Source organism: Typopeltis vanoorti, chromosome 10 (genome assembly GCF_054136105.1).
Source record: "Typopeltis vanoorti isolate ZY-2024b chromosome 10, IOZ_Tvanoo_1.0, whole genome shotgun sequence".
NCBI lineage: Eukaryota > Metazoa > Arthropoda > Arachnida > Uropygi > Thelyphonidae > Typopeltis > Typopeltis vanoorti.
Window position 1 is genome coordinate 41,356,267 of NC_143558.1, and position 26,047 is coordinate 41,382,313.

At 35.1% G+C, this 26,047-nt stretch overlaps 1 protein-coding gene across 4 annotated transcripts in view; it reads left to right on the top strand.

The window, feature by feature from the left end:
* Positions 1-26,047, top strand: part of LOC150102363 (uncharacterized) — a 445,051-nt gene that overhangs the window by 185,769 nt on the left and 233,235 nt on the right. For all 4 annotated transcript variants that reach the window (XM_090398788.1, XM_090398787.1, XM_090398791.1 and 1 more), the window contains exon 11: positions 10,451-10,540. In XM_090398788.1, coding sequence (XP_090254914.1) covers positions 10,451-10,540 — 90 coding nt within the window. The remainder of the gene's footprint in view (positions 1-10,450; positions 10,541-26,047) is intronic.

Genomic DNA, 26,047 nt, shown 5'->3' on the forward strand with positions numbered 1-26,047 from the left:
TGATTAGTTCTTGTAGAGTGGTGATAGAGGTGTTTAACTTATTAAGTTCTATGTGAATAGTGGCAATTTGTTCTCAGACAAGTACTAAACGTGCCCATCAGTAAATACGATGTGCCTTTGCTGATGTTAACTTTTCTTTAAACTTGAGAAAACCTGGAATGATATCACTGTCGTGGCATTGTTTGAGGAAGGCTAACCTGTTCATTTTTCTGGACAATTCAGTTTCGACTTACCAAATCATCGTGCTTTATATACAGTATCTTCTCCATGCAGAATCATCAACCTAACAGATAAGCTTAGGTGTTGACGGTTATTCATTACTTATTTTTAACAGTATTGACAACACCAAACAATTTTATCAAAAGATGTTTTATTAACTGCTTATATTTCACTGAATTTCAAATCAGTATCATCAGAGTGCAACACAGCTAGTATACACAACAGTGAGTAAGTGAAACAATACAATTGTAATGGACAAAAGATCTCAAGTCCTATTTTGGCACCCTCTAATGTTGTAAAAAAAAACTATTATGTGGATGTTGTTCTTACAATAACAGTCTCCCAAAGTTTTGGCAAATTAATGCAACCATATTTGTTTAGGTTAGGAGAATTCTTCAAAGCCATCGCTGATTCAAAAAATTATCTTTCAGATCTATAACGGCTTCTAAATAGCACAAAATACTCCATAGCCCCATCACCCCTCTTTCTGCTAATACACAGGAACACAACATTACAATTTCTATTCCCTATGCCAGAGGTACATCAGAAAAGTTAGCCAAAGTACTGATGAAACATGGCCTTCGCACCACATTCAAACCTCATGTTAAACTAGCAACTCGGATCCACTCACCTAAGGATAAACTTCACCCTCTAGCACACCCTGGAGTGTATGAAGTTCCTTGTGACTTGGCCTGCTATGGGCAAACAGAAAGATCAGTTAACATCTGCCTGGAAGAACATTAAAAATATATTCACTACTATTACTATGGCAGGTCAGGATTAGCAGACCACGCATTGGATATCCCTTCACATGGGATTAGATGGAAGAAAATGACATGTGCTATTTAGAAGCCATTATAGATCTGAAAGATTATTTTTTGAGTCAGCCATGGTTTTGAATAATTCTCCTCCTAACCTAAACAAATATCGTTGCATTAATTTGCCAAAACTTTGGGAGACTGTTATTGTAAGAACAACTTCCACATAGCAGTAATGTTTTTTACAACATTAGAGGGTGCCAAAATAGGACTTTAGATCTTTTGTCCATTACAATTGTGTTGTTTCACTTACTGACTGTCACGTATACTAGCTGTGTTGTGCTCCGATGATGCTGATTTGAAATTCAGCAAAGTATAAGCAGTTAATAAAGCATCTTTTGATAAAATTATTTGGTAGTGTTAATATTATTTCAGATGTGTACTTTGCTATGCATTATGGGAAGGATCACTGGCCATACCAGTTGTGACCTTTATTACTTAAGAATATAATTCTTAAGTATAATTTACTTTATACCCAAGTTGGACTGCTAGTGCTGATAAAGATTCTGCAGCCAAGTTTCCTGAAGAATTGCAAAGGATAATTCAGGAGGGTGATTATGACAATCGTCAAATATTCAACATTGATGAAACTGGTCTCTTTTGAAAACATATGCCAACAAAAATTTTCCTAGCTAAAACTGAAGCATCTCAACCAGGATACAAAGTATCGTCTTACTCTTTTATTAGGAGGCAGTGCAGAAGGCGACTTTAAAGTCAAGCCTATATTAGTTTATCGTGAGCGAAATCCAAGATCATTAAGAGGATGTAACCATTGAAGAAGAACAAAAACTGCCAGTAATTTGTTAATTAAAAAAGAAGACTTTGGTAACCGAAACTCTTTTCGAGGAGTGGTTCAGCTGTTATTTTTATCCTTTGGTTGCAGACTACTGAAAGAAAAATAATCTTCCCTTTAAAGCCCTTTTGTTATTGGCTTGCTGATCTTAATGAAAATGTGGAGTTTTTTTGTTTTTTTTTTTACCCCAAATACTTCTTTATTTCAGCCAATGGACTAAGGGGTCATATCATCATTTAAAGCATACTACCTTCAAATACTAATATAAAAAAATACTACCTTGATATTGTATTTTTTGTTTACAAAGAAATTGTAAACAAAAAATACAATATCAAGCAAGCAGTAGAAGAAAGAACTTGGATTTAATGAACTGGATAATGAAGATGTGAGAAACTTGCTCAATTCCCATTCAGTACAGTTAAGTGAGAATGAACTCCTTCAACTAGAAGAAAACAGCATGCATATGAAGAAGAAAAGGAGTGCATACAAGAAGAGAATGTTACAATTAAGACGCTAACTGCAAAAGAACTCAAACATCCTTAATTTTTTTGTAAAAGAAAAGTAGCCCAATGAAATGTTTAGACATTAAATAAAAATTTAATTGATTTTTATTAACTTTGATTTTATACTCTAATATAGCTTATATATATAAATATATATATATATATATTTTTTTTTTCAAATTTACTCTAAATGATGGATGAATTATAATGATTTCTATTTTATTGTTTTTGCTTAGCGTGCATTAATTGATAGATTAATGATCATTAAGCGAGGTTTTCCTGTGGTTAGTTAACAAGTATCTTCATGACTAGTCTACTTGTATATAGAGACCTGTTAACTTCATATTGATGACTTCTCCATTGATTAAACTTTGGTATCTTCTTAGATCTTCTTAGTCATATATATATATATATATATATGACTATCACTATTAACTTAGAGGTTGGATGTGTTCATTTTAATATAACTGACTAAAAATCCGAGAATTATAACAAATTGAAATTTATTTGAAAACGCAACATGTTTCGTTGGGATTGACTTCATCAGGCGTTAAGAACATAGAAAACTATTAAAAGACACTGAAAAAAACATTGAGACACTCTAAAGCTATACAATTATAAAGCTATAATATTCGACTGTAAATTACAGTTATTATGAACTTGAGCTATAGTCCGTGTTAAAGTTCTTTTGTTGTACACTTGTGTGTGTGTGGAACCAACCACGCGATCTCCAGTATCTGATAGTGGAGCTGAAAGAGTCAGGCAAATTATAGCTGAGATTATTGTTCATATGAAGAGGGTCCAAGGTGATTTCTTTTGACTCGACAATGCATCGTTCTACCTCATCGTGGCAGATGTGTAGGTTTGAAGTTGTTATCCAATTTACTTCATGTTGGCAGCTTTCGTTGTTCGTGTTTATTGAAAACAGGACATGGCCTGATAGGGCATTAGCTCCTGTTCTCTTGTAAGCAATGTCTCTCTGGTGTTCTTCGAGACATAGGAGGATAGATTTTTCCGTTTGGCCATAGTAAGGTTTTCTGCACTCGCATTTGACTTTGTATACACCTGGGAATTGTAGAAGGTTGTGAGATTGTTTGTAGTTGCTGAAACTTGATCTTATTTTTGGAAGGGTCGAGAAGCACGTTTGTATGTTAAATTTCTTTAAGATTCTGGATAGTGTGCTGATAACCTTTGGAGTTGTCCTGTGTCTCTATGTTGACGGTGGGATAATTGTTTGTTGATACTTATTTAAGAGTAGCCATTGCTTTTAAAGGTCCATTTAAGATGTTGTAGTTCTTTTTTTAGTTCTTCTTCATCTGAAAGTACAGATCTTGCACGATCTGCAAGAGTTGATATAATACCCAACTTTTGCGCTGGATGGTGATGTGAGGACGCATGCAAATATCTGTCCGTGTGTGTTGGCTTTCTAAATATAGAGACTTTTATTGATTCAGGCATCTTGGTGAGACATCTAGGAAACAGAGGAAACTATTTTCTTCAATCTCCATGGTCAATTTGATATCCTGATGGAGATTGTTTAAGTGGATGAGAAACCTGTGAAGATTCTCAATACTATGCTCCCATGTGAGGAATATATCATTCACATATCTAAGCCAAATTCTTGGTTTTAAACTAAAAGAGGAGATTGCCTTTTGTTCAAATCCTCGAAAAAAATGTTGGCTAATATAGGAAAGAGGGGGCTTCCCATAGCTAATCCTTTGACCTGTTTATAAAGTTTACCTTCGCATGCAAAATAGCCAGAGCTTACACAGTGAGATAGTAGAGAGAACATTTTATTTGAAATCTTGTTCTTTAAAATATGGAGAACTTCCTTTGTTGGAATGTTGGTAAAGAGTGCTACCACGTCAAAGCTCACCATGATGTCAGAAGATTTGCGTTTTAAGTCCTTGATTTTAGAGACAATCTGTTGAGTTTTTAATATAAGAAGATTTTCCCTCATAAGCTTTTAACGATGATGCCAGATATTTTGATAACCTGTATGTGGGTGAGTCAATGCTGTCTACTATAGGTCTCAGTGGATAGTTTTCTTTATGTACCTTAGGGAGACCATATAACCTTGCAATGAGTGGGTGTAAAGAACGGATCGAAAGCCATGTATTTCATGGAATTTCTGTGGTCTTTTGTAGGGGATTATTGGTTCTATTGTGTATTTCTCTTGTTGGATCCCTCTCAATTTCCGAATAACTATCTGACTCTAACAATGTTAAGATTTTTTTTCTCGGTAGTCTAGTTTATCTAGAACTACAGTTGCATTCCCCTTATCAGCTTTTAAGATGACGATGTCCTTGTTAATTCTTAGATTTTTAATTGCAAGTCTCTCACCAGGGGATATATTATCAGAAGAAGGTTTTGCATTGTTGATTGCAAGAATTGCTTCTATGCGAAATAAACACGCTTCTGCAGTTGGAAGTAGCGAAGCTGCTTTCTCCATCTTAGTTAAAAGTAGTTCTTTAGGAATGCATTTTGGTGCCAATACAAAACTTAGACCTTTCTCGAGAATTTTCTCTTCGTCAGGAATTAGGACGTATGACGATTTTGTTAATCACCAAATTTTTAAGTCTGTTATGACAATTATTTAGAGTAGACCTTTCTTGTCTTGACTTGAGTAAATTGAAATTTTGTGATTAGCTTGTGATTGTTTAAGTTTTGAGATCGTAATGCACGGTGTGTACTTAATTCTTTAATATAATTCCAAGAATCAAGGTCTAAGCAGACTGCTAATTGGTTTTCTAATGATGTGTTTTCTGTGAAAAACAAAGATAAATTGAGTTTTGTGTTGCAAATCCTCTCCATTAAAAGATCTAGTTTAGTTTTAGTGTAAATTCGATGCGCTCTTTCTGTAGTAATGGTTTCTTTAAATTGTAGGAACTTCAGAATAATTGAGGAAAACTTACATCTTTTCAAGAAGACAAGTCTGTTGATATTAATTCCAATGCTGTCGAGTGTCTTCTGATATGCTTTTGTAAGTGCACAATTACCCTCATCAGAAGAGAAATGATGACTATTACTATTAACTCGGAGGTTGGATATGTTAATTTTAATGTAAACTGACTAAAAATCCGAGAATTATAACAAATTGAAATTTATTTGAAAAAGCAACATCTTTCGTCGGGATCGACTTCAGCAGGCGTTAAGAACATAGAAAGCTATTAAAAGACACTGAAAAAAACATTGAGACACTCTAAAGCTATAATATTCTACTGTAAATTACAGTTATTATGAACTGGAGCTATAATCCGTGTTAAAGTTCTATTGTTGTACACTTGTGCGTGTGGAGCCATGCGATTTCCAGTATCTGATTGTAGAGCTGAAAGAGGCAAATTATAGCTGAGATTATTGTTCATATGGAGAGGGTCCAAGGTGATTTCTTTTGACTCGACAATGCGGCATTCTACCTCATCGTGGCAAATGTGTAGGTGTTGTCCAATTTACTTCATGTTGGCGGCTTTCATTGTTCGTGTTTATTGAAAACAGGACATGGCCTGATAGGGCAGTAGCTCTGGTTCTCTTGTAAGCTACTGCCCTATCAGGCCATGTCTTGTTTTCAATAAACACGAACAACGAAAGCCGCCAACATGAAGTAAATTGGACAACTTCAAACCTACACATTTGCCACGATGAGATTCTGATCCCTCTAGACAAATACTGAACCATTTCCCCTACATCCTATAAAACCCCTTAAAATGTTTCTATCATTTCCTTTCTTTTTCTCCTATCAGCCAACTTATGCAATCCTCAATCTATCCTTATAGGGAACATTCCACAGACCACTCATTATCTTGGTTGCTTGCCTCTAAATCTTCTCCACTGCTTTCTCATTTCCAAGAAACCTAGGAGACCAAAGCCAAGCACAGTAATCCAGATGTGGATGTATCAAGGTCTTATAAAGTGAATAACAACTTATCTCTACTTGTTAGTGTTCAGTAGCCAAGTAATCTTATGAGCTTCTTTAGCAACCGTAGCAATTCGTCCTTAAACTTTAATTCTATCTACCACTACCCCTAAATCTCTAGCTTCATCTCTTTTCTTGGAGTACAGTTCCATCAATGTAGTACACAGCTCGTAATCTATTTATCCAAAAATGTATAACTTTACATTTCTCCACATTAAACTGATGTCAGTTTTCTTTAGCCCATACTGGCAGCTTGTTTAAATTGACCTGCAAGCTCGCCACATCACCTTAATTAACTATTACTCTGCCTATTTTCTCAAAACCAAAACAAGCTTTAAATTACAAACCATTAGGAAAAAGAAATCCAGAACATCCCCTAAAGAAATTCAACAATGACTTCTAAGGCTGGAACAGGCTACTCTAAGCCTAAATCTTTTGAAAAGCATGATGATGATTATTTTCTCATCAGCAAACAACTAAATATTTCCTTTCAGGTTATTTCCTATATCATTTATGTACAAATTAAATGGTAGTGGTCCCAGCACTTGAACCTTGCAGCACACCACTAGTCACCTGTATTTGCCATGATTCTGCCCCTCCATATACCACTTTTTGATATCTGTCCAGCAGCACTCTCTTATCCACATAACCAGTTCATATCCATACCATTTGTTCTAATTTATGTAACAGAATTCCATGTGTATTCTATCAAATGCTTCTGCAAAATCCAGCAGAATCATCATGTAGCTATTTCCTTTATCCAATTTAGCTGTTATTCTGTTATGGAAAGTTAGTAAATTACTATGGCATGTCCAACCTTCACAAAATCCTGTTGGCCCTCATATCATATTTTTATCCACCAATTCTTGAATTGTCTTTTTATTAATTTTTCCAGTACTTTTACCACGCCACCTGATTGGTGATTTCTTCTGATTGGTCTAAAATTTGCTACTGCAGTCTTACAACCTCCTTTATGCAAGGGAATTATTTTGTCCACTTTCCACCCACTTGGAACTCTACCAGAGCTGAGACTTAAATGGCCTAGTCAGAGGCATTGCCAGTTCCCTGCACAGTTTTGCAGAACCCTAGCTGATATCCCACAGCTGTATTTACATTGAAATTCTACAATATCCTAAGAACCTCCAATTTATCGACCACCATTTCCACATCAATCTGTTACATGTGTCACAGCAGTAACCTCACTTGGATAATATACCCTTGCAAAGTGGTCACTCAGTAACGCAACTATTTATCTGCTTCTCTCCTTGTTACCATCAACATTCAATCAGGTTAATCTTCCATAGTCATTCTTCCTCTTATTTGCCACGTAACAAAAGAACTCTTTGGGATTGCCTTTGGCTTGCTAGGCTAGATTCTACTCTTAATCTGATTTTGCCTTCATTACTATGCTGGTCACCTTTCTCCTTAGCATTTTCTTCTTCTGCATTTCATTCTTAATGATATTATCCATCCATCTAACTCCTACCTGATTAACTCTCCTTACCTTAAGTATACAATTTAATATTGCTTCCTCTAGATGTCCCTTAACTATCTTCCATGCACTAATAATATCCTTCCCTTGTAATGTTTTATGTCATGGCACAGACTCAAGCTTCCTCCTAAGCTTGTCATAATCACCTACCTTGTAGTTCCACATATACCCCTTCTTAACAGAATATGCTTCATATTTTACAATCTCCCAAGTATGACTTCATGGTGTCTTTCACCAGTCAGAGGCAATGTGGCCACTTTGGTTATGAGCTACTTATGATTGGGAAGAATAATTTCTATACATAAAGGCTGTGTATAGGAATATGCAGTTACATGTATAAATTATTTATAAAAATTATACAAAACAGAATTAAAGCAACTAATGAGCAAATAGCATTTAGGAGAGAAAGATCTACAACTGATGCAGTGCATACTCTTTTACATTTAGCTGAATTGATATGAGAAAAAAAAATGTCACTGCTGTTTTATAGACTCAACAGACAGAAATAAATTGTTTAAAGTGTTAGAAAAAAAAATAAAAGAGGAAAATATACTTAATATCACCCTTCGGTATTATAAAAAATACTGTGGTAACAATCAAATTTGGAGCAGTTGGAACTTTTGAAATGCCATTTGAGAGAGTCATGCAGGGATGTCTGCTTTCATCATATCATATTTTTGTTTAACCTGTGCCTGGAAGAACTAGCAAAATAGTATTCCAGAAAACACAGAAATAACTATGAATGGGAAAAACTAATGTCATGTAAAATATGCAGATGATATAGTAACATTTACGAATAATAAGGAAAACTTTAAGTATTTCATGATTGAAAACCTACATAAAAACAGTAAAAACTATGTAATGCAGATACATTTTAATAAAACCAAAAGATATGCAGTAAGCTGAAATGGAGAAGTCATTTGAAATTGAAAGAAATAAACTTAAGTCACTTTAAGCTCCCATTAAGGCAGCTTCAAGTGACTTAAGCTTCCAACTAGGAAGCTATCCTCTTATGAGGCAGGTTCCAAAATTTTCCGGGCTGACATACAAAATTCACACCAATTTTAAAACGTAGTGCATGACAGATAGCACCATCTATGGGGAGCTTAGTGTACTAATTTCAGCTCTGCCTGTGTCATTCAGTTGGAGGCACTTGTTTGATTAACACGTGTCATGCTAAGTGGTTGTAATGTTAAAAATTGAGTACTGCACTGTGATAGTTTTTCACCAAAGAAGAAATTTCTCCAAGTGCTATCAAACATTGATTGGATGGTGTTTATGGGGAAAGCTTCTCCTTCATATTCTACTGTGAAGGAATAGGCTAAACAGTTTTGCCTAGGAAGAGAGCATCGAAGATGATTCTCGTGATGGTCGGCCTGTGGAAGTGATGACTGAGAAAAATGTCTTTGCTGAGGAGGAACTGCTCAATGACAGATGGCTGAAGGTCAAAGAAATCTCAGCAAGGTTGAGGCTTTCTATAACATCCATCTTTTGCATCATTCACGAGAAGCTTCAAATGATGGACAGTGTAAAGTTGGCACCCCGATTTCTCTCTTCAATTCAGAAGGAGCATTGTGGGATATGTTCTTGCAAGTTTTAAGAGCTTTGCTCAGGGAATCAGAGAGAAGTGCTGGAATCCATTGTCACCAGGGATGAAACATGGTTCTTTATTATGATCCTCTTTTCAAAAGGGGGAGTCCATGGAGTGGTGCAAACCAGCGAAGCACTGCTGAGAAAAGCCAAGGTCACTCAATCCACCAAGAAGGTATGGCATATATATGGCAACAATCTTTTGGGACTGCTAGAAAGTTCTGTTGATTGACTTCAAGGAAAGGAATACCACTGTGAATGCAGAATATTATGCTACACTCCTGCACAAACTGCGTGATGCCATAAAGGAGAAGAGATGAGGAATGCTGAGTCATGGTGTTCGCCTGCTTCAACAATGCTCCAGTCCATATGACTATCATTGCGAAGGCTATAGTGAAGGACTGTGACTTCCAAGAGATTGAACACTCACCCTACAGCCCGAATCTAGCACCCAGTTGTAAATTATTATATATTAGACTGAAGGTCTGATAATAATTCTCGCAAGTTGGAACTTGTATAGCATGATATTGACACCAAACATGGAATCTTCTTTAAGGATACATGACTAATTCATAGAGGTGGTTTAATTTTGCTCCCTTTTTGATTAGCTAGTTATATGTTGCTGCTGTTCTAGCAATCAGCAGTTGTTTTTATTTGTTTGATTGTTGTATTTGACCTTGTTTAACTTGATTGTTTTTTTCCTACACTAATGTACTGGTATTTGGTATGAAATGTCTGATTTATTTTCAGTAAATTCCTTTATATTTACCATGTTCACTTGTTCTTATTGTCTGGTATTATAAAATTGATTTAATGAGAAGGTAATTTATCCAATACAGTTGCAGTCTTTTAAAATAAATTGACAGAATGGATTCTTTCACAATTTTTAATGTTACTTATTTGTGAAGGCATCAGAATCAAGACCTAAATTAATTTAAAATATTTTTTAGTTATTGGGTATCCAGTTTTAGATATTAGGTTATTAATTGTACTTGGCATCATCTACAAGAAGTGATTTGAGATACTGATGTCTCAGGTGACTGATAATGATATATAAATATATTTTTGTGTATGTAACAAAGCATTTACTAAATTTAAAAATTTCCTTGTGAATGTTTATAGGAATATCTTACGTACTTACAAGATGAATGCAAAAAAGAAAGGGAACTTTTGCAAAGAATTTTTCCTAATATTATCGTCGATAGTAATCAGGTGAGGAAAAATCTAGACTTGATGTATCATTTTAGCATAATGAAAGGCTTAATTGGTGATTACTCATAGCAGTGCTTCACAATATACATAACACTAGAGGAACAAAATGAACAGCATCTTTAGAACAAAAATTGCAACTTATGTGACAGTGGCATATTGGAAATTAGTTTTTTTGCTGAAACAATTCAAACTGTAACTGACTCTACTTAATTCACTGTTTTATGTTTTCTTTTGAAAATGTTGGTTTGGAAACCAAGTGAAATATTAGCAGCCTTAATAAATTTTGTTTTTCTGGTGTTTGTACTGTGAAGCACTGCTAAGAAGAATCTATCATTTCATTTTGTATTTTAGCTAAGCTTCAAAAATAGTTTGTTACAGTAAAACTAAATTTTTAAAAACAAATAAAATGGAAAAAGAGTCAGTTAAATCATCATTAAAATTAAAAATTTTTTTTTTTAACTATATAATAATCAGCAAATGTATGTGGTTTATTTTCTAATGTGCAAATGCTGTACTTTGTTATTCTCATGCTTGGAGGTTGATAGTATGGTGACTTTTTAGGATTATCATATAAATCAGTCAGTGAGTATATGGCTGTTTTGTAAAATTCGCATGTCCTTTCAATTTGAAATATATATGATACTTAATTTCTTTAAGTTTTTATTTTATACTTTGTTCGAAATATATATTTATTTATCTTGTTTATTTTAACTCACTTAACTTATTATACTTAACCGTTGTGACCCTGGATAGGCTTATGTGTTCGTCAGACATGTTGTAATAGGTTTCACGGTATAAAAAGAACACAGATGGTTAAGAAAATAACTATTTATTAACTTAAAAGCTAATATTTCGCTGGTATTATATCCAGCATCTTCAGAGCACACAACACAAAGTTTGTTACAAAGGCAAGACAACCACAATCCGGTGTAACAGTGGGGATAGTATAAGTGATTGCAGCGTGCAACATAAGACTAAAGTCCTAATATGGCGCCATCTAGGTAAAAAAATCAAAGTTTTGAAATAGTAGTCCAAATGATAAAAAATAAAAGTAATAAATATTAATTTGGTCTTAGGATGACTGTCTCCCAAATCTTTGGTAGATTTATACAGCCATACTTGTTAAGGTTTGGAGTATGTTTCGAGGCTTCTGATTCCAGGAACAACCTCTCTGACTTGTAGAAGCTTCTGTGTATTACTTTTGTTTCTTTCCAAATGATCCTGTGTGCAGGGGTATCCAAAGCATGGTCTGCCAGACCTGACTTACCATAGCGAAAGTGTCGGATATATTATTTTTTGTGTTCACTGAGGAGGATGTCCACATTTCTTCCTGTCTGTCCGTAGTAGGCTTGATGGCAAGAACAGGGCACTTCATAGACACCTGGATGTGATTTTCCCCCAGATATATTCCAGCTATTTAAATTCACAGTACAGGCAGGTTATTTTACATGGAAAGGGAAAATATACAAACAGTTAGATGGGACAACTATGGGTTCACCTCTTTCTCCCCCCCCCCTTAGCGAACTTCTACATAGAACATCTGGAAAAATTAGCTATCAACACAGCCACTCTCAAACCTAGTCTCTGGCTATGCTATGTTGACGATGTGTTTGCCATTCGGCCACATGGTCCAGACACATTGAATACAATTTTAGTGCATCTAAATAGCCAGCATCCTAAAATTCACTTTACAATGGAACTAGAAACCAATGACTGCCTACCTTTCTTGGGCACACTGATCACACGTCTTCCAGAAGGTTCCTTATCATTTTCTGTTTACAGAAAACCCACACATACAGGGAGATACTTACACAAACAATCACACCATCACCCTTCTCAACAATATGGTATCTTAAAAACACTAACCCAGAGATAATAAATTTAGTTTAATCCTTTATCCAAGTGTGAGCAAACAAAGTTTGCGCCTGAAAGTATCTTCAGGACTGGGTTAAGGTGGTACAACACCAGGCAACTCGTTGCAAAGGTGGAGCAAGCTACCAACACTCCTATCTCAGTATCTCCTATAATGCAAAACACATAATGCATATAATGCAAAACTAAATCCAGAGTAAATTATTAAAAAAGGGTGGCACACCAATTGGCAATTCCTATAGGTAGAGATGACCTGCTAATGCTTCTGCCTGATATCTCCACTTGGGCCTGGCTCCCACTGAAGAGACCTCAATAAAGGTCGAAACTAGTCTGGGTAGTGGCCCTTCCCTTAATGCATAACATTAGACATATCCGCAAGGAGATGTGTTTTGCATTATAGGAGATACTGAGATAGGAGTGTTGGTAGCTTGCTCCACCTTTGCAACGAGTTGCCCTGATGTTGTACCACCTTAACCCAGTCCTGAAGATACTTTCAGGCGCAAACTTTGTTTGCTCACACTTGGATATAGGATTAAACTAAATTTATTATACTCTAACCAAGTGAAAAATAAACTTTCAACTAACCCAGAGAGTTAGAGCAATCTGTTCCAATGACATTGCTCTCACTGCTGAACTTTCTCACCTACGTCAAACCTTCTTAAACAATGGTTATAATCCCCGTAAAATAGATAACATACTAAATGCTACCCATAAATCCCTTCTATCTACCACAGAGGACTACAACAAAACCATCACCATCCCATACATTAAAGGCATATCTGAAAAGATATCTAGGGTGCTTAACAAACACCAATTACGCACAGTATTTAAACCTTATATAAAATTAGCAACTCTCATCTGTTGACCTAAGGACAAATGCACTCCTTTATCACATCCAGGTGTCTATGAAGTGCCCTGTTCTTGCCATCAAGCCTACTACAGACAGACAGGAAGAAATGTGGACATCCGCCTCAGTGAACACAAAAAATATATCCGACACTTTCGCTATGGTAAGTCGGGTCTGGCAGACCATGCTTTGGATACCCCTGCACACAGGATCATTTGGAAAGAAACAAAAGTAATACACAGAAACTTCTACAAGTCAGAGAGGTTGTTCCTGGAATCAACAGAAGCTTTGAAACATACTCCAAACCTTAACAAGTATGGCTGTATAAATCTACCAAAGATTTGGGAGACAGTCATCCTAAGACCAAATTAATATTTATTACTTTTATTTTTTATCATTTGGACTACTATTTCAAAACTTTGATTTTTTTTTTTTTTTTTTTTACCTAGATGGCGCCATATTAGGACTTTAGTCTTGTGTTGCACGCTGCAATCACTTATACTATCCCCACTGTTACACCGGATTGTGGTTGTCTTGCCTTTGTAACAAACTTTGTGTTGTGTGCTCTGAAGATGCTGGATATAATACCAGCGAAATATTAGCTTTTAAGTTAATAAATAGTTATTTTCTTAACCATCTGTGTTCTTTTTATACCGTGAAACCTATTACAACAAGTCGTGACCCTGTCCATTGCTTGATTTAGTCTACTACAGTTAATCCTGTCTTTCAATTACCCCCCCCCCCCCATTCTCAATGTGGTAACTATGCTTAATCACGTGCACAAAATTCTAAAACACAGGAATTGCCTCTGGCTGGAGTCAATCCCTTTGTCTAAACAGTAAGAGTTTTTCTTTATTGATTTCTGAAAAATGTATTTATTATGACTGCACCATCAGAAATCACAGATAAGACTTAAATATCCTTTTTAAAAAGAAAACACTCGGCAAGGTATGGATATATCTCTTACACTTATCACTATCTCAAGCAACGCAATACTCTATTCTTCAGTCGTGTCTACTTATCTCCCTAGGTCACACAGGTTCGGTCTTTTTATGAGAAGTGCATTGGCATATAGGAATTGGGCAAGTTATTTGACAAACAAAACAATTTATTCATGCTAATTAGAGTACAATGAAGTTAACACTAAGCACACAATCTTTTTTCCAACTCAATACTGACTTAGATCTTAAAGTATCCAATCTAGTTCAACAATTCTCTTTAAAGTAAACAGGTTGAGGTAATATTTGTGCCTATACTTAAGTCATACAACATAACAGACCTACACATACTATTCCACGCAAGCTTAGACAATAAATGACATTCGCACACTAACTTTCACCTTGTAACAACGCTATCTTATTTCACACAACTAAGCAAGTTATTTCTCAATGGTTAGCTAATTGCCTTCAGTCCTGAAGTAATACTAACAAAAAAACAGCTAGAGCAATCTCTGCTACAATTTCTGCCTCTAGTTAAATCACATATAATAGACCGTACTTGGTATTTAGTCATCTAGTCCATATTAGTAGACCCTTGAGATCGTTATCATCTTCTTCCTTCTGATTCTTGCTTGCACACACGGCCACTGTTTCTGACATCGATGAGGGTACTTCCACAGGTGGAGATCATCAGCAACCTTGGTGGGTGGAAATCCAGAATTTTACTTTCTACACTGCATAAACAACCCATCTAGCATCTTTGGGAGTCTGTTGGCTGGAACGGGGTCCCTTGACCTAGAATTGGCAGGACATACTCGAACCAGGAGCCGGAACAGAAACTGGGCAAAAATGAATTTATCCAGCGACGACCATCAAAACAACCTCTCCTCCTAACAGTCTTCTAGCTAACTTGACTCACCCACGAAACGAACCCTCTTCATGACGACTGACCTTCCTCGAAAAAAAACTTCCTGTCTCCTTTTTTTCAATGTCTCCCTCTTTTATTGCTCAATCGACCTTGGTTCTTGCTACTTTTTTATTCCCCCTGGGTATTCATAGAGGTCTCCCCCCCCTTTTAGGTCACTGCTTAAAGGCGGGAAACCCCGTACATTCTTGACCTTCATGTGTGAGATGGCCTTAGGTCTTATTCTTAATCCTGTTTGAGATTTTTTTTTCTGTCTTAACAATCTGTTGTTACAATTCATTCAGACATTTTTATATTCTTTGTCCTTTGTTGTTGTACAGCAAGTCATTAGTTAAATATTAACCGAAATTACAAGTATGGTAAATTAATTTGAATTCCTAAGTAAAATCGGTATAGAAAGAATCTAATTTAAATTTCTGTCTATACAAGATTTTACAGTTTAAACGTATACCTATTTCATGTCAGAATTCTTTAATCATAAATAAAGAAAACCTATAGTGAAACTACATTTTGGTTATTATATTATGCATTATTTCAGGTGGTTAGAATGTTCACCCGACCATTGACATTGCTGACAATGTCAAATAACTAAGCAGCAAACTTGAACATAGACAAGAAGTGGAATTGACAAGATGACTTGTTCTTTAATGGTAACTAGTTTACATGTATGCTTTACATCCTTCAGATATGACTACTTAAGTAAAAGTCTGATGGATGTACTAACGAATCTTCATACAGCACTCGCTCCTTCATTTTGTTTACGTTCACAATCATACTCTTATTTTTCCTATCATACTTTTTTTTATTGGCTGGTACACTCGGTAGGCATTTGTGCATACGCTCCAGTGCCGCTTTGCTTTATGTATCGTTCTGCTCAACAGTGCAATTTCACTCATTGCATCTATCTCATCTTTTTTATTATCTGTTAAACCATTAATTTGCTCTGTATTAATACCTTCATTCAAACTTTCTACATTCACACCCTCACAGCTCTGGTACAACCTCGCAATTTCTTATCATATCGCTATTTTCTACATTCTGGAATTTGACAAAAATATCACATTCACAACCTGAAACACACTTTAATTCCTCATTTTCCTTACATTTCTGCACACATTCACTCCACTATCATCATCTAACCATACTCGAACCGCTCTCCGCAACGCTTACATTTTGCAGATAGTACGCTGAATAATTATGTTACTGTTATTGAACAAAGATGGCGAACCATTATTATTAGCCGCCATTTTGCTTCTTACCAGAGCTATGTGCTATCATATCTTATCGAATTAATAATTGAATCAACACCAAAATACACAAACACATTAAGATACGAAAAGCTAACAAAACTACATAATATTCAAGCAAAATTGTCAATGATCACTTAAAATAACACACACTTATATTATCAGGAGCTCTCAACAAACACTACACACCACGAGTCCATCTAGTGGCTGATTCCTTATTAGATATAATGAGATATAATAATAATATAATAAGATATAAAAAAAAAATTGATGTTGGGACTGTAACATGTAGAATTTGTGGACTGTAGGCAGTATATTGTAATAAAGACCTACAAACTTCTAAAAGGGTCATGTACCACAGTGAGATCTAGATTTTTCTCTTGTAGAGTAGTGTGTGATTTGAATGGCCTGCCTTTGCAGGTTGTGAGTGCAGGCAGTGAATGAATACAAGAAAAGGTATGACAGCTGTGTGGTGATATGTGGGTGACTAGGATGATGGATATGATAGGAATGCTTTCTTTAGATTTTGAGGAATAGATGGAACAGAGGTGATCTATGATAGAAACAAGATTTTTTTTTTTTAAAGTGACCTACCCATGAGAGATTGGTCAACCTCTAATGTATATGCAAAAGATAGTAAGAGAAACTTACAATACTAATACAGGCGAGATTTTTCTACTTATTACTGGTGCAGGAAGAACTCTGAATTATTCTTGGGAAGTAAGTGTGTTGCTGGGAATCATGTGAGGTCTAGATTCTTTTTGTGATGTATGGAATAGTCTGCCGTTAGATGATGTGAGAGTGTTCAAGGAGAGGTATGATAGATTTTCATACACAAGTGACTAAAAAGGTTTCTCTCAGTGAATCCTTCAACTCCTTGGAGGTAAATAATTAATTAATGTGAAGCTAAATCAAAGAACAATATCATATTCAAAAGATGCTGTATCATATACAAAAGAAAGTAACATTAATATCAAAATTTCATACTTCCTAAAGATAACAGGGATGATAGTAATATTTTCAAATCTAATCAAGTTCAGAAGCACATACAAGAGTGTTTTGGCAAACGTCTCTATTGCACAGAAGTGAAGTATGGAAGTATGGACCATAAAAATTGCAGAAGAAAAAAGATACAGTAGAAATGCAATTCCAACAAAAAACAGCAGGCTATATCCCAGAGGGTATATAACCCTCTGGGATTTAAAAAAAAAATATATATATACTTAAAGAACTGAAAACGGACTCAATATTGGACAAAATATATGAATACCAAAAAGAAGTGGATTGAACATGTTGAAGAATAAAACAACAAAAATAACAGCAACCACAGTATAACAAACTTTAATGAAAAGCACAGATATTTTGTACTAAGCAAAATATCAGTACGAAATGAGTACTTTTCATTAAAATTTATTACTCTGATTATTGTGTTATTTGTATTGTTTTATAGCTATGCCACAGGTACCTTTTTAAAGATTAGATTGATAGAATGGACAGTTCCAGATTACTCAAAAAGATACTTCAATACAACCCATTTGATGTATGAGACTGAAACAGGCTACCAGACCCAAATCCCTGAAAGGATGATAAACATTTTATATGTTGACAACCCCACAATTTTGTATATACATCAGGTATAATAATAATAATAAAAAAAGTATAATGCCAAAATTTTGTTCATTATGAGACTGTTATGCTACATTACAAGTACTCATAACTATCTCATTCACTCCACCAGTGTGTCCTTGCTTTACTATTATCCCTTCCAACTGTAATGTTAATGTCTTACATTTATTTTTAGCATTTTGTAATTTTTCAATATAAATATGGAGTCAGATGATCTTTGCAGTCTGATTGAACTGTTTGCTTGCAATTCCCCATTCATGAAACATACTCTAGATGTAGCACCCAAATTGTTTCATTAGCAGTATGCAATCCCACATTCTACTTTATATTCAGTCCTTTATCCTAACTTTGTTTACATAGCATCTCTTTAGTAGAGAACAAGATTAATGAATACTATTCTACATCAGCATATTGCACATCATAAATTCAGATTGTCTTAGTATAGTATTTCAACTCTGTAGAATCTTCTAGAATAACATCAGTTTAATTCATAGAAACAGCTTCAGATATGAATGTATTCCATCAAGTCCCATTCCCTATTTGCTGTGCCTTATGCTCAATATTCTGCAATCTTGATACAATCTTAGTAACCTCACATCTGTATTCTTAGCACATTGCTTATCTCCTAAATATTCTGTGTGTAGTAGCCACCAGTGTGGCATAATCAGTTCCTTATACAAAAATAAAATTACATTCTTATTATGGCATGTCTGTATCCTTTTTGATATGGTGGTTAATTATCTATGTGGTAATAATCATCTATGGTGGTAATGAGCTGCAGCGGTGATGACTCTGCTGCAGCTCATTAAGATTGGGTGATTTCTGCTAATGTTAACTTTTTTTACCTGAAATTGTTTTGTAGTTAAAGCATTAGACATTACATATATTTTGCAGTGTGCCAGTAGTTGGTTAGCATCTTCAAGTAGGATGCTGGTGGTTCTATCAGAGATACAGTAAGTGCAAAGGGTTTTCCATAGCAGTATGTGCTTCAGTTTTATATACAGTTGTGGACTAGTTTTTTATAACCGTCCCAGAAAAGTTAGCCTTTTAAGTTGCCTATATATCAATTTTAAGTTTGCCAAACTGACATGCACTCAAGTGAATTTCAGTTTTGTGTACAAGATTAAATCGTGATCATTACTCATTGATGTTTAATAGGCAGATAACAACTGAAAATTTTATTTTCAGTGCTTGTTTAACTTAATGCATCTTTTCTCACACACATATGACAACACATCTATATTGGCGCCATTCTACTTAGATTGCTTTGCTGCTTATTAGACTGATCTCCAAGTCCAACAAGCAATAGGTGGAGCATTCAAGATTAACTCCCCCCCCACACACACACATATATAGATTACTCAAAATCAACAAATGAAATGAGCTATTGCAGCCCAGAGTTTGATGGTATTGATTCATTCTCAACAAATTAGTAAAACATTTAACAGAGAAGGGGGGGGTACTGATAATATCCCTTCACACATCACAAACTTTGCCCACTTAAATTCTGTCAATGGTCTTATATTAGTACTCATGCGATGGTTAGGTTTTTTGTCTCCTCTTTATTAGCCATTGTCCCTCCTATTTCAGGCTCAATTTCTTCCTTATATTATAGTCCTATTTCAGTTTATTTGGGCTACTTAGTTTGACAAGGAAAATTTATAAATAGAGCACACAGCAAACCCTGAATTTTATGGAGATGGGTGAAAGGAATGCTCTTTCAGTGTCCAACATTTGGCTATACTATGGGAGGTTTTGTTTGTGTGGCTACCGTGGCTTAGAGAAAGTCACATAGTCAAATTCCAATTCATTGAACCCTTTATTGTCTAAAAGCATCTACCCAAACAGGCAGTTATTAACAGTATCATCACCATCTGGTCTGATGTCAGTGTCCTCACAAGCAAGCTTGATCATGTTACATACTTTTTTAGCCATTGCTATAACATTTTCTAGATTAAGAGTATATTTTCTTCCATTCTTACTCCATCCTAGTTTTAGATGATAGGAAATCAGTTGTTTTCCTATCATCCACAGTAGCTTTTTAGTAAAACCTCATCTGCATAGAAAAATTGGTATCTGTCTGCTTGTCAGAGGATTAGCTTCAACCTCCTTATAATCTCCCAGGATCGATAATCTACCTTGGTTGCAGTTTGAAATATTGTAAATAGTGATTAAAATCTATATGATGCATTTGTCTTTGCAGCACAGAATGTTGTGATGGAACCAATTGTTGAATGTGCTTAAAACAGAGAGATTAAGAAACCCTCTGATTATGAATTTATTTACATTGCATTCTTTGTAAGTCTCAAAATTGTTTTTAACTATTTTATTTATTAACCTGCTGTGTAAGATGAAGCTGAAATAAAATTAATTTGAATACTGAATTGGCTTATTTGGCAGTCTGCTTATTAATAAAACGTATAAACAAAAATAGGAGTTATCAACAGGAAAGGAAATATAACTAAATGTAATTTGAAGATAAGGGATTTTTTTTTATTTTATTGGTTAGAACTTTTTTTTTTAAGCTTAAACCATATCAGGCTTTAATAGGTAATTTATTCAGAATAATTTCTGCATTCCAGTCTAATTTGGTGATGCTGCTAAATTATTTTATCATTTTTATTAACAGGCTATATACACATGGAAATTAGTGCAAAAGTTGTTCCTGGACATAAGGCAAAAACTGTAAATTGTCAGTTTGATGTGTGCTTTCTTTTATTGCCCAAGAAATATTTCTAATATTGAGTTTTGTAATCCTTTGAGTATCCAGTGGATATTAGTCGGTATTGCCCCCCCCACACACACACATCTGGATGAATTGAAGTTTTATAAAGGCTGCAGATGATTATGTTAAGATATTCAGGATGTTCTGATGTCACTTCAACTGTTTTATATATATATTTATATATATACACAGCGGTATCTCGCTAATCCGAACTAATAAAAACTGTGCTCATTCGGATTAGCGAATTTCTCCCCCAAGAGACAACAATAATAGCGTTTAAGACAAAAATAATCAGATTCTAATGATACATCAATTTAATTCTGTAAATAAATGAAGTAACTGATAGAAAAAAAGCTACTGTACTGTAATGTAAAACAAAAAATAATACAGTACACAAGTTTATTTTAGTAAAAAATTTAATTTCTATGTACCTGTATTGTTGAGGATTCTGATTTAGTAAAATTGCATAGTTCAGTACGTAACTTAATTTGCATAAAAAATTATCACTTTCTTATAAACAAGACAAAAAAAAAGTTTTTTTTATTTCTTTGTGAAAAACTCACTGATTTTCTTTTGCTTCTTGGAAGCTATAAACTTTTTTCAAATGCTTCTTCTCGGAGCTGCATTAGCAATAAAATTTTTTGGAATGGCGTATCATTCTGCTTAGCACATTCTATACACACATTAAAACTCAGCTGCCTATTCATGTTTTATTTTTTTCTTCGAGTTCTTCATCGTCATCATCATCTTCTAATTCGTTCTGTGGTGTCATATTTATAATTTCACCATCTGATTTGATTTCGAATTCACTTTCGGTTCTACCTGTAATCCATTCCGTAACATCTGTTTGCGAAATTTAAACATCTGGATTTATATTTTTAACTAAATTATGCACGTTTTGAATTTCCTCTTTTTGTGTATATTTGTGATTCATGCCGACAATACAGTATGTACTCTATATTATAAAAAAAAAACAAAATTGAACACACAATACATCAAAATAGGCCTCCAGTATAACCGTACAATCGACAGTATGAAAAAAATACTGTACAATAATAATAAGCAAACAAAGTTTGCGTCTGAAGTGCTTTCGGGACTGAGGCAACTCAGTCCTAAAAGTACTTCAGGCGCAAACTTTGTTTGCTAACACTTGGATAAAGGATAAAACCCAATATATAATTAGTAGCATAGCCAAGTGAAAAACTTCCATAAACTTATCTGTAATCCAGAGAATTTTAATAATAGGGTGTGACACCCTTTGGCAACTCGTATAGGTAATGACTTCTCCGCCTTAGTATCACCACCTCTGGGTCTGGCTCCCACTTGATCAGACCTCAGTAAAGGTCGAAATTGGTCTGGGTAGTGGCTCTTCCCTTAGTGCATAGCATTATACATCTCTGCAAGGAGATGTGCTTTGCATTATGGGAGATACTAAGGCAAGTGATGAGAACTTATACCACCTTTACCATGAGTTGCCTCAATCCTGAAGGTACTTCAGGTGCAAACCTTTGTTTGCTAACACTTGGATAAAGCATAAAACCAATATATAATTAGTAGCGTAGCCAAATGAAAAAACTTCCATAAACTTTCTAACCCAGGGAATTTTAATAATAGGGTGCGACACCCTTTGGCAACTCGTATCGGTAAATATGACTTCTCCATTATTTCCACCTTAGTATCACCACCTCTGGGTCTGGCTCCCACTGATCAGACTTCAATAATGGCCCAAACCGGTCTGGTAGTGATCCTTCCCTTAATGCATAGTATTATACATGTCCACAAGGAGATGTGCTTTGCATTATGGGAGATACTAAGGTAAGGGATGAGAAGCTGCTTCGGTCCTGAAAGTACTTCAGGCGCAAACTTTGTTTGCTAACACTTGGATAAAGGGTAAAACTCAATATATAATTTATCCAGATAGGTTTCTCAAAATCATTGGAGTCGGAACTCTCTTCAAGAGATATTCTGTGAAGTTACTTAAGAAAACATTAAACTATCTTTTCTTGCAACATATGTTGGAGTAGAGGGAGACACCAATTATTGTAACACATGAAGATGCCCATAAATTTCTACTGTCAATGAAATCAAATGATCTCAAATACCTTGTCAGGGTCTACACCAATGAGGTGTTTCAAGTGCCAGAAATAATATGTTTATATTGTTTGTTGTGGCACTGCCTTCTCTTCCCATTGTTCCAGTAAGCAGCATGTAACAAAGGAACGCACTTGCAAAACATCATCCAAATGTGTGAAATACGAACAAGAACATCACCATGCTTACTCTCACCATGGATGAATGAGATGCAGAACATTCCATATCAGGAGACAAAGTAGTATTAGTGGTTCGCCTAACATCTAGTAAAATTATTAATTTACCAGCATAAGAGTTTTCACATGAGTGTGTGCATGTGCATGCACACACATGTGAAAATTATAAAAAAATAATTTAGTTAAAAAATAAAATAATGGTACAATGATGGGAAGTCCTCTGGACATCACATCCAAAAAAAAAGTGGATACTTCAATATCCACAGAGGAAATCCAAATCTATTAAAATACCCAGTATCCTGGGTGGAGTTTAAATAAACACATTTCTATGAAAATATTGAGGATTTTCTGCCAAACATTGATGACAAGGCCTCTTGAAACCTAAGACAGTGTGGTTTGTCTGCAACTTATTTAAAACCTGGTGAGGATTCTGTGTTACAATATTCAGTGGGCAACCATACCATATTCCAAATAGTCCAGCTTAATACCAATATAGAGGCAGTTTCTATCTTTCCTGTCAGTAGGTCCTCTTATTATATCATGCTGCATCTGTTATAGTTATATCCCAGGACAACTTGTTTATCATCTTATCTTACCAATGGCAATTTACATTTTCCTTATGGGCAATCAAAATAGTTATAATAGTGAGATAGTGCACAAACACCAGAGGGAGAGTTGTGGAATACATGCTTTGACAAATCTTTCCTTCCTAAATTGGAATAACACTTTTTCCACATGTCCTCCCAAATATTTATTGCTGTTGACTTAATCTGTTCATCTTTATTCTTGCAGTTTAAGTAGAAAACAGCTCTATGGGAATAAACATCTTCCTGTGATATTTGCTGTTTACATGTAGCTGTGGACATCATGATGGAAAATAAAGTTGACCAGAACCTATTTACATCCTTAGCAGAATTTGATGGTACAATGTCCTGTTAGTAAAGCAGTGAGTCAGGTTATAGAGTATAACTGCAATACTTGGGAGGCAGGAGTTTTCATCTTTTTCTCTAATCGTGGCAGAATGCACATCATCAAAACAAAGCTTATCTTCTGCAGATATTCCACCATAATGAACTTAATTGCTTTTAAATGGCTTATGATGAGCATGATACAACTGCCATCAAAACTAAAAGGACTTCTATAACTAGATATCATGTACACTAAAGAGGTCAGTGACAAAATCTGGAAAATTAAGGGTACACATACCAATTATCAACTTTAATCCAAGAACACAAAGGATGTATAATTAATAACCTAAAAGCAGAAAATCACCAATTTCTGTTCTATTTAAATTGTCAAGAACTTAATATAACAGGCCCTTCAAAGAAAAGCTATTTTCTTTGAATTTGCTCTCAAATTTTGACTGAATTTGACTTTCCAAAGCCAGGTAAGGATTCAAAAATTTTAGACCAATAGCTCTGACTAGCTGCTTGTGCAAAATTCTGGAAATGGTTTTTTTTTTTCTGCTTTGTGGAGCAGCAACCTTTTTTCCAAGATAGTCTGGACCTATTTAAAAGCACCTATCTCCTAAAATATTTAATAGGAGATACTTTTATAAAAAAGTGACCCCCCCCCCTTTGATATAATAAACTGTACTGACATAACTTAGTCTTAGAGAAAATCCCCCCCCCCCAACATCAAAATAGGCCAATCAAAGATGCCCATAAAAAGCAACGGATGAATAGCTTAAAAGAAGACATGTAGGCCATGGGGTGTCTGCCCTACTGATTCTGCAAACTGAGTGAAATGGATGGCCAGATGCAAAACAGTAGACCATGCAACAAGGTGGGACATAACGCTAGAAAGAAGTCTGACCTATTCAAAAATGTTTTGATACTTCAGATCATTTAAATCAGTGGTCTCCAAAGTGGGGTACATGAGTATGTGGGGGGGGGGTCATCAAATCATCATCAAATTCCTAATGTACCCTCAAGGAGTGTATAGGATATGATAGTACTACATGAAAAATTTACATCATTACTAACTTCCTATCTACAATTTTCCTCCAAATCAGTCTGTTACTTGTCAAGACTCCAACATTATCAGATCTTATATTTCTATCGTCTAAGGCTCTTTGTACCGTATCCATCCACCTATATCTTGGTCTTCCTCTAGGTCATTTTCCTGCCAACATGGCAGAGAACACTTGTTTTGCTAATCTTTTCTAACCCATTCTGTTTAAGTGACCATACCACCTGAGATTAGCTCTGTTAACGAATTCCTAGATGCTGAAAATGTCAAGTTCTTTCCTAATATCCTCATTTTTAATATGATATTGCCATTGATGCCATCTGTTCATGCCTATAATCTTTCTCAGGACTCTCATATCTGTGGTCTCTAGTCTTTGGTCAAGTGTTTTACTTCTGACCCAGCTCTCAGATCCATAAGTTAAAACTGGTTTGAACACTGTCTTGTATACAGCTAATTTAGTGTTCCTACTAATTTCTCTCTTATTCCATATGAATTTATTCAATTGACTGCCTACCATACCAGCTTTGTTGATTGTGTTGTCTATTTCCATATTTAATTTACCATCTTCACTAAAAATCGTGCCTAAGTAGCTGAAATGTTTTACTTGTTCCACAGGTTCCCGTTCACAACACAGTTGACATTTTCAACAATTCTACCCATTTTCATTGTTTTTATCTTTTTAATGCTGACCTTCATACCATATCTATTACAACAGTTATTCAATAGTCAGGGAATCTTGCAAACTTGTAGCGGATTTATTTAGAAGTATAACATCGTCTGCATAAAGCAAAGAGCTTCATTAACATCTCCAATTTTTATATCATGTTTAATACCACTTTCCTTCATAATGTGATCCATATAGATAATGAATAACAGAGGGGATAATGTACATCCTTGTCTTACACCAGATTTAACATTAAACCATCTTCCTGTACTCCCTTCAATTCTAACTGCCAACTTACAACTCAAATACAGACTAAGTATTGCTTGATATAATGCCCCATTGACACCATATAACTAGTGTATTGAATAGCTTCTCTCTTGGCACCTTGTCATATGCCTTTTCCAGATCTACAAAACTTAAATACA